We start from the raw sequence: 16,469 nt of genomic DNA, 5'->3' as shown, positions 1-16,469 counted from the left end.
GTATTTTTTAATTAAAGAAATCTTAGGTGGATTTTGGAAGTTCGGGTAGTACTTAAAAAGATGAATGGATTGACCTGGGATTCCTGATGCTGCTAAACAGATGCTGTAGTAGTTAGGACTGAAGTAGACATGATTAAATGAATATCTTCACTGGAGGTCCATGAGGTCTTCTTATATGCTCAATAAATTAATTTTAAATAAACCGGGTAGTCAGAATTTTCATGAATTTGGTATACGCATGATTTTGCATAGATGGGTTTGAATTGTTGTGAAATCAAAGAATAGACAAAGCTTGAGCTTTGGAGACTTCGGAGTAGTGTTAAGGTATAGTAGTTTTAGTTGAATCTTTTTTCACTGTCATAGGAACCTTACCCATTACTGAAAATCTTCTGGATTCTAAAATACCTTACTACATATATTGTTCCATTAATAACATTGGCAAGTTCATTTTACTTTGCAACTTTTGCTCTGTTGTAGGTCAGCTTATCACCAGCCAACCTCTTACAGACCAAGGTTACTGCTATCTGGAGAGAGAGGTTCGGGTCAGACTTCGCACCTTGCTCCAGCACTGTTGCACACTCTTGAAAAATTCTCTGTACACAGGCTAGATCTGCCAGCACTTTATTCAGTCAGTGCCAAAACGCCTGAAGAATCATGTGCACAGGTGACATTACAGATTCTTTTGTAATGAGTAAATTATGTAATTCTGGAACAGATTAGTTGAATCAATATAAAGGCAGCTAACTGGAATGTAACTTTAAATCTAGGTTTTCATAGGCTCCTTCTATTTTCATGTTTAAAAGAAAGGGATCTCTAGAGGGTGATTGAGATCTCTCTGCTGACTAGTGAGAGTAATTACGCTTTTAACTTGCCCCCTTAGTCACATACCTAATACCCAGTAAGTTTAATCTGGGTATTCAGTTCCTGAATTTCGTTTTATTAGCTTGTGTATGTATTGGTGTGCTGTGGTTCTGGGTTCATATACTCAGTTTTAAATGTTTCAGGTTTCAAAACAGTTTGTGGTGGATTTTGCATGGATTGCAGTCTAGTTTAATTTTCATCCTGACTGTTCAGTTTTAGCAAGTTTTTAAAGCATATATGACAAGTAGTTGTTCTGTAGTCTCCCTAGCACATAGACTTCCTAGCTAACAGTCACGAACACATGTTTAGAAAACCTTTCTGTTTAGATAATTACATTTTACTGGAACATTTGTATATAAAATATCACGAACATGAGTAACTTACTAGTCCACAAGAATTTTATTACTCACAAGTGATAATAACAATTCATTTCTTAGTCTAAGTACCACTGTTTCTTCTAATTAGATCTTTCGTGAAGCTCGAAGAACAGTACCAAGTATTGTTTACATGCCTCATATTGGTGATTGGTGGGAAGCTGTCAGTGAAACTGTGAGAGCTACTTTTCTGACTTTGCTGCAAGACATACCATCTTTCTCCCCTATATTTCTACTGTCTACCTCTGAGTCCATGTATAGTGATTTGCCTGAAGAGGTAAGTTTATACTGGAAGCAGGCATTGTTAAGGGAGGTATGTGCTCTTCAGAATGTTTTGATCATGTAAAACCATTCTGTTTTGCAGTGGTTTTCTAATGTAATTTAAAATATGTAAAACTGGAAATGTAATATTAATTAAATGTTTGTAATCCTCTTTAATGAGGACTGTATGCCCATATTACTGATTTTCATAATCTCCATGCTACTTTGAGAAGACAAAATTGTTCATTTTGACAAATTACTCCACTGTAATTAAATGCAGATTTAGTCTAAAGGCCTAACCTTTAGCTTTACATATTCTGAGGCTCAGGATGGGGGGGGCTGTTCCTTTTTTTTTTTTCAACAACCCTTTTACTGTTGTGTTGTTTTTTTTTCTCCCTCCTGCCCTTTCCCTTTTTTTTCACTGCAGAGGTGGCTGTTGTTGGTATCATGGGGTACTGCAAGTTTGGTTACTGCAGAAAATTCAGTGAGAATTACAAGGATTTGTTTTCCCTAAGCTGTATGTGCAGCTTTCAGTAGAGTTTACTATCTTCTTTCCTGTAGCTAATTTTGATAAGTTTATTCATGTATTTTTGAGTGGCAGCTCATTTTTTTTTTTCCTAGGTGAAATGTATTTTCAGAATCCAGTATGAAGAGGTTTTCTATATTCAGAAACCAAGTGAAGAAGACAGATTGCGATTTTTCAAAGGGTTAATTCTTGATGAGGCAGCAATGCCCCCACCAAGAAGGAAACAGGCTGGTAAACTAAGTTACAGTAAAAACAATTATAATGTGGTCTGAATGTTTTGTGATGTTTTCCTTTTTCAAAAGGTATGGGTAAATGACAGTGTAATTCACATTTGACAGTGTTAATCAGTGCCCAGAATAAATTTTGTGCATTACATTTATCAGGTTTGGAAATGGGAGAGTTATGGGGCTAAACATGCAGTCATAGTCAGATTGATGAGGCAGATTAAGTATATAATCAAATCTGGATTGGCGTAATCCCAAGAATCATTGTCGTGTTACTATTTCCATTGTCTGACTTCTTGTTATTTTCCCTAGCTCTTCGTGCTCTGGAAGTTCTTCCGCTTGCACTGCCATGCCCTGCCCGCGAGCTGTCAGAAGCAGAGAAGCAGCGAATGGAGGACCAGGAAGAGAACACATTGAGAGAGCTGCGGTTGTTTCTCAGGGATGTTACCAAGAGGCTGGCCACAGACAAACGCTTTAATATCTTCAGCAAACCGGTGGATATTGAAGAGGTCTTGTTTCAGTAATGTGCAAACAATGAAGTTGAAACAGTTAGAAAAAAGAATATGAATTGAAAAAAGGAAATTGATGCCAGTAAAATAAATGCTTGATCCATGATTTTTCCAGGCTAAAATGCTGTTTTGTAGCTGGTGAGGTAGCCACAGCCTTGTCATGTGTGGTGGAAGGAGTTGGAGCATGTTCTTTGGCTATACCTTGTGCATTCTTGTCAATTTTATAACTGAAATCAGCATTTAGAAATGCAATTGCTCCTACTGCTACCAGTGCTCCTGAAGTATTTGAAACCATAAATATAATTCTTTAATAAAAGCTTTTACAGCATTGTAATCATAGGCATGATAATATTGGGAAAGTGATCTGTGTTCTGTAATGTATTCAGCATTAATAGTATTGTTGAATAATTTCAGCAGTAATGCTTGTGGATGCCATTAATCACAGATGGTAGCACATTATGAGGCATTAACTGGTTGATTATGGTGTGTGCACACCTAACTGAGACAGTTTGATCTGCAAATCTATTTTCAGGTGCTGCTGTATGAATAGGATTGTGTTCAGTCTGAATTTGAGATCAGATGCTGGTGCTTTGCAAGCTTGGTAATTAAAAAAAATGTTTAATTGCTTCTGAAGAGAAGCATCTTTTGAAAGATACTAAGATACGAAAATGGGATATTGAAAGTACAGCTTTGTAAAAAGTGGATTTGCAGCTTTAATTCCTTGCAGGATGAACAGGCATCTTTTATGGGCTTATATTTGAGGTTTCCATAGTGGCTAGTAGCTGTTTTTAATAGGTTGACAAGAGCTCTTCAATGTGTGAGCATGGTCTGAGCAGTAACTGATTCTTATTATGAATCTGCTTGGGAGGTCCATTATTGTAGGAAACTCTTCATACTTGCAGTAAAGGCAGTCCCTTTCCCCTAAGAACTTGTGGTCTAAACTTAGGTGAATAAGGAAACAAATTACCATGCTTGTTCTGTAGATGGAGAGAATCAGAATGTGAATTTGTTATTTAAAGACTTGCCAAAACCCTTGCTAGTTTATCAAAGCACTAGAAATTAGTGTAATCCTTTTTGTCCCACTTGGTGCTTTTAAGCGCAGGATTATCCTTTCCTACACCAGGCTGTCTGCTTGACTTTCTTTGAAAATCGAAGCTTGTTTCACTCCTACCTGTGTTGCAGAGAATGCTGCTATGTGATAAGTCAAGGATTTTCCTGGCTAATTCATCAGGAATGTTTACAGTTTCCAGCGAAGATCCTTTCTGATGTGTTAACAAGAAAAGGAAGCCCGTGGCTTGGCTTTCCAATCACTGAACCCATTAGCATCATGTTTCCATAGAGGGAGACAAAAGAGAATTTTTGCAATTTTAATTTTTCACCAAAAATTTCAATGTCTATATTTAAGGCATTAGGTTATAGACTAATAAAAGTAATGAAAAAGTAATGCATTAATCATAAAATCAGAATGGTTTGGGTTGGCAGGTACCTGAAAGATCATCTAGTTTTAACTCCCTTGCAAACCTTCCACTAGACCAGGTTGCTCAGTGTTAGTTTATAATTTTTTTAATGACTGTCTACAGATATATTATTTAAAAAAAACCCTAAAACTTATGGAGCTGTTACAGCTTTATTTGAATATGTATTTAACTCTTCAGTATTTGGTAGCCACCATCATATGTGAGTAATTTCAAAAGAAAAACGCAGTACTGTTTCTGGGGCTGCCAGTATTTCTAATTGATTGTAAACTTCATCGCACTGAATCTGTCAAGCATAGGGTTTTTTTCCTTGAATTAAATAACAAATCCATAGATTTTTTTTTTGTGAATTTTGTTAACAGCAGCTGTGCTGGTGCATTTGACTATCAAGCTTGAGACCCTGATGGTATCGTTAATTACATTAAATACTTTTTAGCGTACCCAAGTGGTTGCTGAATCTCCAGTTATGAGCTAAGCTCCTAGTAAGCTGCGAGCAATGGTACAAGGCTTTCTCTTCAGACTGTTCTGTACCATCAGTCTAACATCTTCAATCAAGAAAACCGGACTTTTTTTGTTGAATGAGTGATTGAGGGAAGTGTTTAATAGAAGATATTTAAAAGCTGATAATTTGACTGTTCAGTTTAATGGGAACTTTTCCTACAATGTGAACTTCCCTAGTTCATCCCAAGGTTTTGAGTTAGGCTGATTGCCAAGACAGTGTTATAACACAAAAAAAAAAATAAAAAATCAGTCTAAATAAAATTAAAAATACATGTACGTTTAAATATGTTGTCTCAAAAATACCATTAAGTTAATTTTGAAAGATATGTTGGTGAGCTACAGCTTTGCAAGTCTTGTGTTTTTAGTCTGATTAAACCTCTGTTTTTAACGTTTGTTCAGAAATTAAAATCTTTGGTTAATACGTTAGAGCTAAACATATGGAATGAATATATGAGCATAAAGATATGAAATTGGCAATGTTCAAATGTAATGCATATTGTTCTGTGTCATTTCTGCATGCTGTCTGCTTATAGGTTTCAGATTACCTTGAAGTTATCAAAGAGCCAATGGACCTATCAACAGTAATAACTAAAATTGATAAACACAACTACTTAACAGCGAAGGATTTCCTAACAGACATTGACCTGATCTGCAGCAATGCATTGGAGTACAATCCAGACAAAGATCCTGGAGGTAAGGATCTACCTCGTTTTGGCCTACCCAAACCCAAAAGCGTGGTGTTTAATCATGTAGTTGGTTAGTATTCAAGCATATAAATAAACTACATGCTGTGTGACAGTTAGGATAAGCAAGTGCTAAGGCTCTGTGCTTTTAGTATTCTGAGGCATGTGGGGTACTGGGGAATATTGTAAGAAGAGAAGAACTACAGCATTCAGAGTTGTTTTCTAATAAATAAGGTTTTGTAGTTAATTTTCAAATTTACGGCTCCTTTTCAGTGAATAGACTTTGTATATGCAACAAAACCCCAATGTGATTTGGAGAGCTCTGTAGAGAATCCTACACGCAATCTGGCAGTGGCCTGCTTTATTTCCATATTGGCTTAGAACATGAAATCCTCACACGGAAATTAAGATCTGTGTATTTGGGGATAGAAATAAACCAGGATAAATCATCAGGCAAGAAAGTCAGTTGCAGCTGATTAGGAGAGATTAAAAGGTATTGTCTTGACAAAGTGTGATGGGACACTTTCAATTAAAATGGAATTTGTGGATTGAAATGTGTGTAAAAGCTGTTAATGCTCAAAACTAAGGAAAGAACATCTTAATGTTCTCTTTGCTAGTGCCCCCTTATAGTGTACATTGCCAAAAGAAAGCCTTCAATTGGCAGCTTCAAGAGTCATTAATAAAACAAAAACAACAAAGTACCCTTTTAATGTAGTTGTATTTAATATAGGTGATACTTGGAAATCTGGGTCCATCTACAGATGTACTCCAATGTGCTAAATATTTTTAATTTAAATCTTGTGCAGTAATTTTACCAGGTTAAAGCCTGTTTTTTTTTTTTGTTGATTCTCAAATTTTTGATTTTCTGAGGCATTTGTGAAACTAAATACAAAATAGTCACGTCAAATAGTTGCACATTGCCTTTTGAACACAGTGCTAGTTTATCACTGTAAAAGATAAACTTTATGTCTTCAATTTATAATGCATTTTGTTTTAAAATTAAAAAAGAACATTGATTACATACAGCAGAAGGTTTTCTGCCATCTTTATAACACTTCTGAGGACTTCTGATGTGTAATTGATATGAACTAATCAAAGCCTTTGATTGACACTTGGGATTCTGGGTGTCTGAAGAGTGTCTGTGCAGAAGATGAGGGTGAGACATACTTCCTGCATGTGACTGATGTACCCTTGTGACTAAGTGATGGGCTTTGGGGAAAATTGGCATCAATATATACCCTTTGTTCTCATTTCTAGGCCATTTGGATCTGTGAGCTTGGTTTTTTAATTCTAGGAAATACAGTCTGAAGAGGTTTTTTTAAGTTTTACAGCAGGTATTATGTGACTGCAGTTCCAAGGTCAGATCTGCTCAGGATCAATAAACAACACAAGGCTCAGGTTCAGTGTGTCAGAAACATAAAATAACAAAGACAGCTTGGGGAGCATTAGTGGCAGAAGTTTTCATGTAGGGATATTTTGGTTTTCCTTGCTGTCGTAACTTAGCTGGGAAAAATTGATCTGGCTATTTCTAGGTTAAGTTCTGGAGTTTCTCATCATTGAGTAGGTAATGAAAGATAGTTCTGTCCTCTGTGTTGTCACCAGTTGATGATGTATTGCTCTTCTGGCATGCAAGATTTTTGTGAATATACTGCTGAAGCAGCGCATCATGTCTATTCAGAGTAAGCAATATATGTGTTCAGATGCATTAACTTAATATTAACTTATAAATGTTCACTTTCTTTAAAGCTGGGCTTATATGCTTGCCTCTGCTTCATGCTTGAATTTACAGAAGAATCATACTGTACCTACTTCTGTCATTAAGTTGGAAAAGCAATTGGACTACCAGAGTAGCTGGTTTTATATACCGTACAGATATTGAAAACTGGCTTCTTTGAGGTTTTTCTCCTGGTACTTTGCTAAAAAATTTCAGATAGGTTATATAATAAGGTAGGGTTTTTTTTTTTCTTCCATTGTTTGACCAGGAAATATTCTTAAATGCATGGAAACATAACCATTGTGTGTTAGACATAATAGCATTTGCCTCTTTGAAGCACGGTCTGTGGAAAAGTCTTGCCCATCACACAATTAGAAGAAAGTCGTAGTTCAATCAAATACTCCTGATTTGATTTCTTTTTTCTTTCTATTTTTTTTCTTTCCTTTCTTCCTTTCTTTTGCAAGGTCATCTTAAACTGTGTTATCTGACCAGCTTTTTAAAGTCTTAACACTGCAAAATTACATCTGCAGAGAATGCATTATAATTTCTTTTTGTGGTCATAAACCATAATGCTTCACAAATACGTGGTTAAAAAATTCTGGCTTCCAGTTGATTTAAGTGGTGATAGATTTTCCCAGAAAACTTATGTAAGGTTCATTGGAGTGGGATACTGGATGTTCTTTTTCACTTAGCGGTTTTTCCAGCTGTAAAATTTGCTGCTTCTAGAATTATAAACCTTGTTTGGTAAATGTTCACTGATATTCTTAATTGTTGTCTTTAGTGATTATTAAAACAGATTAAATCTGCTAATTGTATAATATGTTGTAGACATTAATGTTGATGTTTGCTGTTGAAGTACCTCCATCAGCTGGAAAAATAATTCAGTATGGATGAATTGACAAATTAAATATGTTTGTACTAATGGCAAACAACGAGTGCTTTAGCTTTCATTGAAAAGAAGCATTCTAGATGTCAATTTTCTCCACACATGGGCTTACTTAATAAGTTACCATTATTTTCAAATTTCAACAGTGTTGGAATAATTTCTTTTGTGTGTTTCAAAGGTATGGGAATTGGTCTTTGAGAACATGTTTTTTTATGAGTCATGTTTAGGCTTCCAGTGTGGGCAATATTTTTTTTGTCCTGTTCCCCAGATAGACATGAAAATGTAGCAAACCTGAGGCTTATTTCTTGCCAGGTTTTCTCAATGGATTAAAATAAGAAATAGCTATTCAGTATTAGCAATAAAGTAATCTGGTTTAGCACAGTTTTGAATTTTCTAGTAGTTGGTTAAATAACAAGCAATAACTTCAGGTTTCAAAAAAACAACAGGGGAGGAATGTGAGCAAGCCAGGTCTACCTTGCAGTTGAAGGAGATATCCAGAATGATTTTGCAGTATAATTGTACAAATGCTTGTAGACTCCAGTGGGTAAATTCATCCCTGGACAAGTCTCTCTGTTACTTTTGGGACTCTGCACGGTACTGCATGACACTGTGTAGATCTGCCTGTGAGAACTGGCCACACCTGCTGCTTCTAGCAAGTTTCTAAAGATGGCAAGTTGATTTAGGTGTATTCATCATTCGCTGTTTGCCACTCTTGATTAAAGTAATAACTGGCAGTTCTGAAAACTCCTGTATCTCTTAGATAGCTGGGTTGTCATTCTTCAGCATGCTAGGGTATTGATCTATTTACATTTTCATACATTTGTAGTATTTCCCAACTACTTGTCTCTGTATCAGTGTTGTAATATGCAGTACAGAACAACATTAAAATGGTAAAAAATTCATGTAATTGTGGTAAAACTAACAAGTGTGCTGTCCTGTTCTCTAGATAAAATAATTAGGCATAGAGCATGTACTTTGAAGGACACTGCTCATGCTATCATTGCTGCTGAACTGGATCCAGAATTTAATAAGATGTGTGAAGAAATCAAGGAAGCAAGAAGAAAAAGAGGTATGTTTAGCTTCATTTATCATAGCATAACATATATGGGATAGAAAACAGAATTCACAAATGTCCATATAAAAAATTAGTTAAGGTGAAGTACTGAATACATGTCAGAGTCGGGCAGTGCATGTTAAAGGATAACTGAGCTCAAAACTTGTCTTTTTCCATGTGTGTGAGCTGGTCTGACAAAGCACCATCCTTCTTTACAAAGAAGGATGTATTGCCTGCTGGCACAAACAGTATCACAGAACATGGTGAACAGATAAATGTTGGGATTGCTGTACTAACTGAAGGTATGGTGAAACCAGAGCTGCATTCTGCAAATTCCATGTCATGCAGCGTAATAACAATTATGATAAGGGAGAGAAAGCATTTAAACCAGTGGATTTTCAGTTTACCCTGTCATGTGCATATGTGTAGGTTTGGTGATAATCTGTTGACTTTCCTCTTTTTTTGATTAAGAAACAGCTGTTACATCCACATTGAGGGGAGCATGAGGCTGGCAGTGTAATAGCCCAGAGTCAGAAAATACAGCCCCCTATAGTGAAGGACATCGCTAACTTCTGTTTTGTTTGAATTGGTGCAGTTATTTTCAATTCGTAGTCGATACAACTCCAAGTCTGTGGACAGCTTCTAAAGTGACTGAGAAAGGTAATCAAAAGCCCAAATGTATTCCCAGTATGGGAACAGGGCTCTGTTTACATGAAGGATTCTGTACGTCCATGGAAAATTTTTACAGTTTTGAAAGTTGAAAAAGGTTGAAAATCACTGAACTCTAACATTCAAACAAAATTTCATGCTGATTTAAGGGCTACTGATTTCAATAATTCCAACTTTATCTTGGCAGGCTGTTTCCTGCTTTTCCTCCTGCTTTGGTAAAAAACTTGCATTATTTGATTTCTAAGTTGAATTTGGCTGGTCTTAACTTACCGCTGCTGGTTCTTGAAGTGCTTCTGTCAGTAGACTGAAGACCTTTTATTAGTAAATTTCTTTGAACTGTGCAAGTATCTGTAGGCTTTCTCTTCTTCAGGTTAAAACAGATACAGTTCCTTTTATTTTCCCATTCAGTCACACATTTATTTTTTTTTTTTGTGTCTAATTCTGTACAGGCTTGAATTATGTGTCTTGAATTGTGGATAAATGAACCAATTGTAATTCACTGTGGTTGTAAAATAGAGCTAATATAATGCCTTCATTTCTCCTCTGTACTTTTCTATTACGAGTATAAGAATATTCACAATTCTGGCCTTAGTGTCACGCTGTGAGCTGTGCTCAGTTAATTATCCATTACGAGTCCCCCATGATTGTTAAAGGTTATTGCGTCTGAGGTTAAAGTAACCGTTTGTAAGAGCTCTTCGTTACACAGAGTGACTGTATAGCTCATAGCCCCTCCTTGCAAGTCTTGCAAGAGCTAACTGGAACACTGCCCTGCTTTTCTGTGGCGATGACCAAGCAATATATGTTCTGGTGGCAAAACCTGCAGGCCCCCTTGAAGAAAAAGTGTGTTTTCAGAAGTCATAATTAAAGCTGGTGGTTTCATGCAATCAACTTGTTGAATCATAAAAAAGAAGGTACTGTTGGTATCAGATGCTGGTTAGTGGACATTCAGATGTAGGTCGGTGACTAACAGCACCAGTGTGACTGACAACAGCTCACATACAGCAATGGCTGGGTTTCAGAGTGCTCTCTGTGCCGCGGCATGGAAACTGTAACAGTGTCACAGATACCTGCAAATCACATTTCAAAGATACTCATGCTTCTGGACCCCACATTGTGGTGGTTTCAGGAACAAATGAGCTCTGTAGTTGGTCCAGCTGCAGAGTGTGGAAGGCTAGGATCACTTACTGGGTTAGCAAGGACAGAATATTTGGAACACACGTAAGAAGCTTTGTTAGATTAACTGCTTATGAATGAAGAAAAGTGTATGAAGCTTTTGAGGCCCGAGGAAACCTCATGCTGTAAGGCAAGCACAAGAGGTTTTCCTGTGCCTGGATCAAGCGTTGTGTCAAAGATTGTGGTGTAGAACGTCAAGAAGATGGCACTTTGGGCATGTAGTCTTGGTCATTGTAATGGATAGAAGGCATGTGAATGCTGATCAATGCTGCTGTTACTCCCATTTTGCTCTACAGAATATGCTCAGCAAGCTGGCAAATCAGCAAAATCACAGTGTATCTGCTGGTCTAGACTTTGACACATACCTTGTTTCAGAACATTTTGGACAAGGGGTAACAAAGGCATAACTTGCATTTTCTTCTTTTGACTGGATGTCCGCAAGCTTATTAAGGGATTTCTGGTTTCTTCCATGTATTGATTACCAGATGGTCAAGTATAGAAGCGATCCCTAGGTCCTTCTTCTTCCCCTCTGCTTCATAGTAAGAGTATATTTTGAAATAGTGGAATGTTTCAATGAGGAAATACTTGAGAAAAACTGTGTAAGTGTAAACTGCCTTTTACTGTCCAAAAGCTTTGTGCCACTGCTCACCTAAATGCAACAATGGTAGCTCATGCCAGGCCATTTGCCTGAGTGGAGCTACCCGATGAAATCATGTTGAATTGGGCAGCCAGCCTTGTTGCCTGACCAGTGTATGAGACAAAGTGGTGGGGAATTGAACCCTGAAGCAAAGCCTTAAATGAATATTTAGACTGAAGTCACAGTGAGTGTTCTTCATTGTTAAGATGCACAGCAGGCTTTTTTTCAGCTCAGAATACCTTGAGCTTCTCTTCTCATGTTCCTTTAAAAGTGCCATACTAGCATGTATGTAGTCTGATGGGGGAAAAAAACCAAAAACATGTAGTGTCCACACTTCTCCACATCCGCATGTGTGTGTGGAATCAGGTTGGTAAAGGATTCAAGACTTAGCAGAGTAAATTTCTTAGCTTGCTAACAGCACTGTAGTGACAAAAAGGGTGATAATGCGAACTGTGGGACTATGAAAAAGAAGTCCAGGTTTATCATGTGGATCTACTAGCAGTTTTTGAACTGACTAAAACTTGTATTAATGATGTTCTTGGAAGAGGTCAAGGTAGTGTTGCAGTCACAGATTGAGTCAGAGTGGGTGGCTGTGGCCATCAAAAAGGAAATCTGCCTTCTGACAAAAAAGAATGTACCCTGTACTTGGTTAGATCTGGCCAACATTTTCTTGGCTGTATTTGGAAAGAATTCAACATTCAAGATGAGATTTGGATGGAATTGAGCAAGCTGATCTACATGAGGCTTCTCATACGTTCTCTGGAAATGTTATGAAGTGTTTCTGTCTGGAATCACAGAGGAGTTTGGAAGGCAAGTGACATATACTGTAGGCATTTTAATCTTTACCCAGTTGAAAAGCCGTCGATTTTCTGAATTGTGCCACATATGAGCTCTTAATTTCTTTCTGGGATACTGAAGGATGAGGGTTAAGGCTAAAAGGCTCCATGTCAGTTTTGTTTCACAATTCTCTTGGCAAGTTATTTAGCAGTCTTAATAGTTTTGAAATTGAAGGTATTTTCTACATTGCTTTTTTTTTCCACAACTTCTCTAAATTTTTGACAGAACTGCCATTTTTGCTTAGTACCAGGACTGGTGACCAGTGTCAAAAAGAAGTACTGCAGTGTAACAGAATGATAAACTTTATAATAGAATTAGAATATAGAAGTTAAACTAGAATTTCTTCTTGCATTACTGAAATGAGGTGCTGTTGTAGAAAGATGATGAATGTAATGATAGCAAATTCTAAGTTGCTAAATTAAGAGTGATGTATACTAGATGATTGGAATTGCAGCTTCTTGTTGAAACCAGCAGATGACAAGGTAGATAAATGCTGGATGTTTTGAGTAGTGAAATGACTTCTGATACACAGGTTAAGATATTTGTAATGGTATCTAGAAACTTACGATGTAACCAATAACTGCTAGGTGAGAGTTCCCGAGTGAATCTTTTCATTTCTGCATCCATCATTTTTAGAGCTTCTTGTCAGCTCTCAAGCACTTGATTCTGGTTAGTATTGGAGACATGGTGTGACACTTTGAAGACTCTTTTAGTGGATGGATAGGAAATTCTAGTTCAAAAATGCGTCTTTAAAATGTGCTTAACCAATATGAAAGTTTGTATTTTTAGAATTTAATTAAAAAACCCCTGTGAAATAGTAGAAGCTATGAGATCAACTTAGATTGCAGAAAGCAAAACAAACTTTTTCTTAAAAGCAGAATTGCATTTTCTCAACCTAGAAGCTCATACTGAATCTGAAATGGATACACTGTACGTAACATAGATCATGGTGACAACACAAGGTTTTTATTCAGATGCTCTTTTTGATGTGGCATACAATGCCATTATGAATTGCCAGTCATTTTAAATCACCTGTTTAAAATCAGGAAAAAATTTAAACTGCCAATAAGAATTTGCTTTGTAGAGGAAATACAGATAGAAGAGTGCAATCTTTGGGGACCCAAGTGCGAGATATTTTTCTAATCCTTCAGTGTTGACAGTTTTAAGACCATGAAACCAGTAAGTTATTTTGTCAGTAGAAAACAAATATCTTTGATTGTCCAGCTAAATATTAACTGATGTGTTCTCATTGCAGCATGGTATCCCAAGTTTCTTTTAAAATTCAGTCATTTTATGCAGGTTGGTTTATTTAAATAGGTATGGTTATCTTCTGTATGCAGGCTTATCGGTAACAGCAGAACAAATAAATCCTCATGGATCCACTGTACGGAAGACAGAAGCTAGAGCTGAAGAGGCATTTCGGAACAAACAAAAACCCACAATGGCCGTGTGGCCCAACTCTGTGAATAAATGTGCATGTGAGTACCTTGGGTGATAATTGTGCAAAATTAGAGGTGCTTTCAATGGCAAACATCTCAAATGTGTCTTTGCTACTGTTTCCTGGTTATTTCCAGAAGTAATTTGAGGCATGAAACACATGTAACTTTAGGAAATACTCGTTTTTTTCTGACTACATAAAATCTCTGCACAAGAAGTTGTAAAGAAACAAGATTTCTGTTTTTGTGATGATGATTTTTTTTCTCATGTAATATGAGTATTACTTTTTTCTTTGTAGAAGACAGTTTTCAGTATAAGACATCTTTAATCCAATGAGAAGATCTCTTTTATCTGTTTAAGATTTGTTTACACTGCGTGTGTATTCACAGGTACATACCCACATGCTGCTTAATAGTCTCCCATGCACTATAATTACTTCCTATCTTCAGTACATACAGTATCATGCTAAAAGTTAGTAAAGAAATTACAGATTGAACTGTTTTCCTTTATGGCACTTGGTTTTCAATGTAACGATCCATTACTGGATACTCTGGCTGTAACCTACTGGGTAAGTCCAATGAAGTGAAGAAAATTTCTAGAATTGTGAGGAATGACTGTGGTGTAGGTAAGCAGAGGAACTGTTAATTATTTTCAAGAGGTAAATTGATTAGAACAGGTAAATACACAACAGATATTTTGTCATAAACAAAATAAAGACTATAATAGAAGGTGAGTATGAGAGATACAGATAGTTGTGCATGGCTTTCCAGCTGAAGAGGTGGAATCCATCATTAATATGTTATTAACAGCATTATCGATTGCTTAATAGGCAAACTGATAGATTGAAGCTGAAAAATTTTCATTGGTCTTTGTGCTTTCTTTCATGGTACTTTTCCTTGATGAGAAAGGGTTTTCTGGGCATGGTGGTAAGTGTTCAGAGATAAACATTGTTTACATATGAATGATAGTGTTGATGTCAAATACTTTAATTAATTAGAGGTGTATGGTTTTATTTCCTGAAGGAATTAAAGTCACTGGTACAGAATTATGGCTTGAATAACTTGTTATAGAGTTAATTGATAATGTGGATCCAAGCTGTTCTTTACTCATTTGGCAGCTTGTGCAGAAACGGAGAGGAGGGAAGGGAGTCTCAGTTTTTTTGTTTAGTTTCCTATGAAATCTGAGATGGAGATACTCACTCTGGCTGATCTACAGAGCACTTTCCTGGCTGTGCGTGCTGTGCAGCAGGCGGTAGGGTTTATAGACCTCCAAGCCAGACATCTCCTGGGAAGAGAAATAGCGGCTATTACTGGTGACTTGTATGAAAAGAAGCTCTGGTAACTCTGCTCCCTTTTCCACCTTACATTAAGGAGGTAGTGGCAATTGTTTGAAGACTAGAGACATCAACTGAAGGAAATTGCCAGCATTTCTGTGTGTAAACAAACAAACAAAAAAAAAGAAGTTAGTATTAAGGCACTGTTTCTGCTACTATTCTGGTGATTTAGGTTTGGAAGGAAAGTAAATTTGAGCCTTAGTGGTGTTTGGGACTACGATCAAATGAAAATCTGCCTTTTAAGGCAGAGTCTGGGAAAAGCAACTAGTCCGGGAGTGATGTGATGGATCTGGTAATCAAGAGGGAGAACCAGGAATTGATAAGCAATCAGCAGTCTGCAGAAGAGATTCAGGTGGTACATGGCCACACTTAAAGATTGATGTAGTAAGTTCAGTAGAGACTAGAAATTAGGAAGAGAGTCTTAAAAGGGGGAAGAAGGGTGCTAGAGTAATGCAGGAACAGAACTGAGCAGATTGCAGAGAGCTCAAATAGCAGCAAATTATATGGTGGATTGCAGTTGTGTAAGTGGAAGAAACAGGTTTCGAGAATGGATTTCTGAACAGAGGTGATTTTAGAGGTAGAGTGGCAGTTATTTTTTTGGTCAAGAACTAAGTTTGATTTTTTTAAAGACTAAAATGTATTACATGAGCAGAGTAATAAAGACAATGATTCATGTATTTTAATTACACAGGATAGAACCTGTACTTTGCAATTAATAATTCTGAAAATCTTCCATTTTTTTCCTGCTATTTAAATTTGAATTACTTTTTTATGTAGATAAATCTAAGGAAAAAAATCACCAATCACACCACTGTTTTCCTGATATTTTTTTGGGGGGGGGAGCTTTGTTTACAGTATTTTAGAAAATAGCTGCAAAAAGGTCAGTTCAGATGAAACACTTGAGAACCCTAAAGGAAATTAATGTCAAGCATCTTCTCTGAAAACAGAGTGGACTACAAACAGTGCAGCAGCCTTGTTCGATTTAAAGACCCCTTTATCGTTCAGGGCTGGTACAATAGAGAATAAGAAATAGTTTATCAGGTGTTGGTTTGTTTTCTGAGGTTATGTATTTTGTGTGAAACTTTTTTTTAGTTACCTATTATTTTGTGATTAAATTTTCAAGTATATTTTTTTTTTTTTTTAAATTATTCAATTAGAGCCAGTGGACTCTCAGAAATGTGGCACAAAATAGTTGTTTTGTTTGAAAGCATGGTGATATACGTTCCTGAGTTAGGTTTAATCTGCAATCTTCCATTTCCCTGGTTGAAGATACACCTGTGGTGGACTGTGTGTCACAGTATAGATGAGTTTTGAA

At 36.6% G+C, this 16,469-nt stretch overlaps 1 protein-coding gene across 4 annotated transcripts in view; it reads left to right on the top strand.

Moving 5' to 3' along the window:
• Positions 1-16,469, top strand: part of ATAD2B (ATPase family AAA domain containing 2B) — a 77,252-nt gene that overhangs the window by 43,221 nt on the left and 17,562 nt on the right. For 3 of the 4 annotated variants that reach the window (XM_062638404.1, XM_062638402.1, XM_062638405.1), the window contains 7 exons: positions 478-664; positions 1,327-1,512; positions 2,118-2,253; positions 2,559-2,755; positions 5,265-5,424; positions 8,961-9,083; positions 13,725-13,862. In XM_062638404.1, the coding sequence (XP_062494388.1) occupies positions 478-664; positions 1,327-1,512; positions 2,118-2,253; positions 2,559-2,755; positions 5,265-5,424; positions 8,961-9,083; positions 13,725-13,862 (1,127 nt within the window). The remainder of the gene's footprint in view (positions 1-477; positions 665-1,326; positions 1,513-2,117; positions 2,254-2,558; positions 2,756-5,264; positions 5,425-8,960; positions 9,084-13,724; positions 13,863-16,469) is intronic. The other variant, XM_062638403.1, reaches the window with a different exon arrangement.

This window comes from Pezoporus occidentalis, unplaced genomic scaffold (genome assembly GCF_034315485.1).
Source record: "Pezoporus occidentalis ecotype Australia unplaced genomic scaffold, CSIRO_AGI_Poc_V1 ctg57, whole genome shotgun sequence".
Taxonomy (NCBI): Eukaryota; Metazoa; Chordata; class Aves; order Psittaciformes; family Psittacidae; genus Pezoporus; species Pezoporus occidentalis.
Note: the sequence above shows the minus strand (reverse complement) of the source record. Positions and strands in the feature narration are given on the sequence as shown.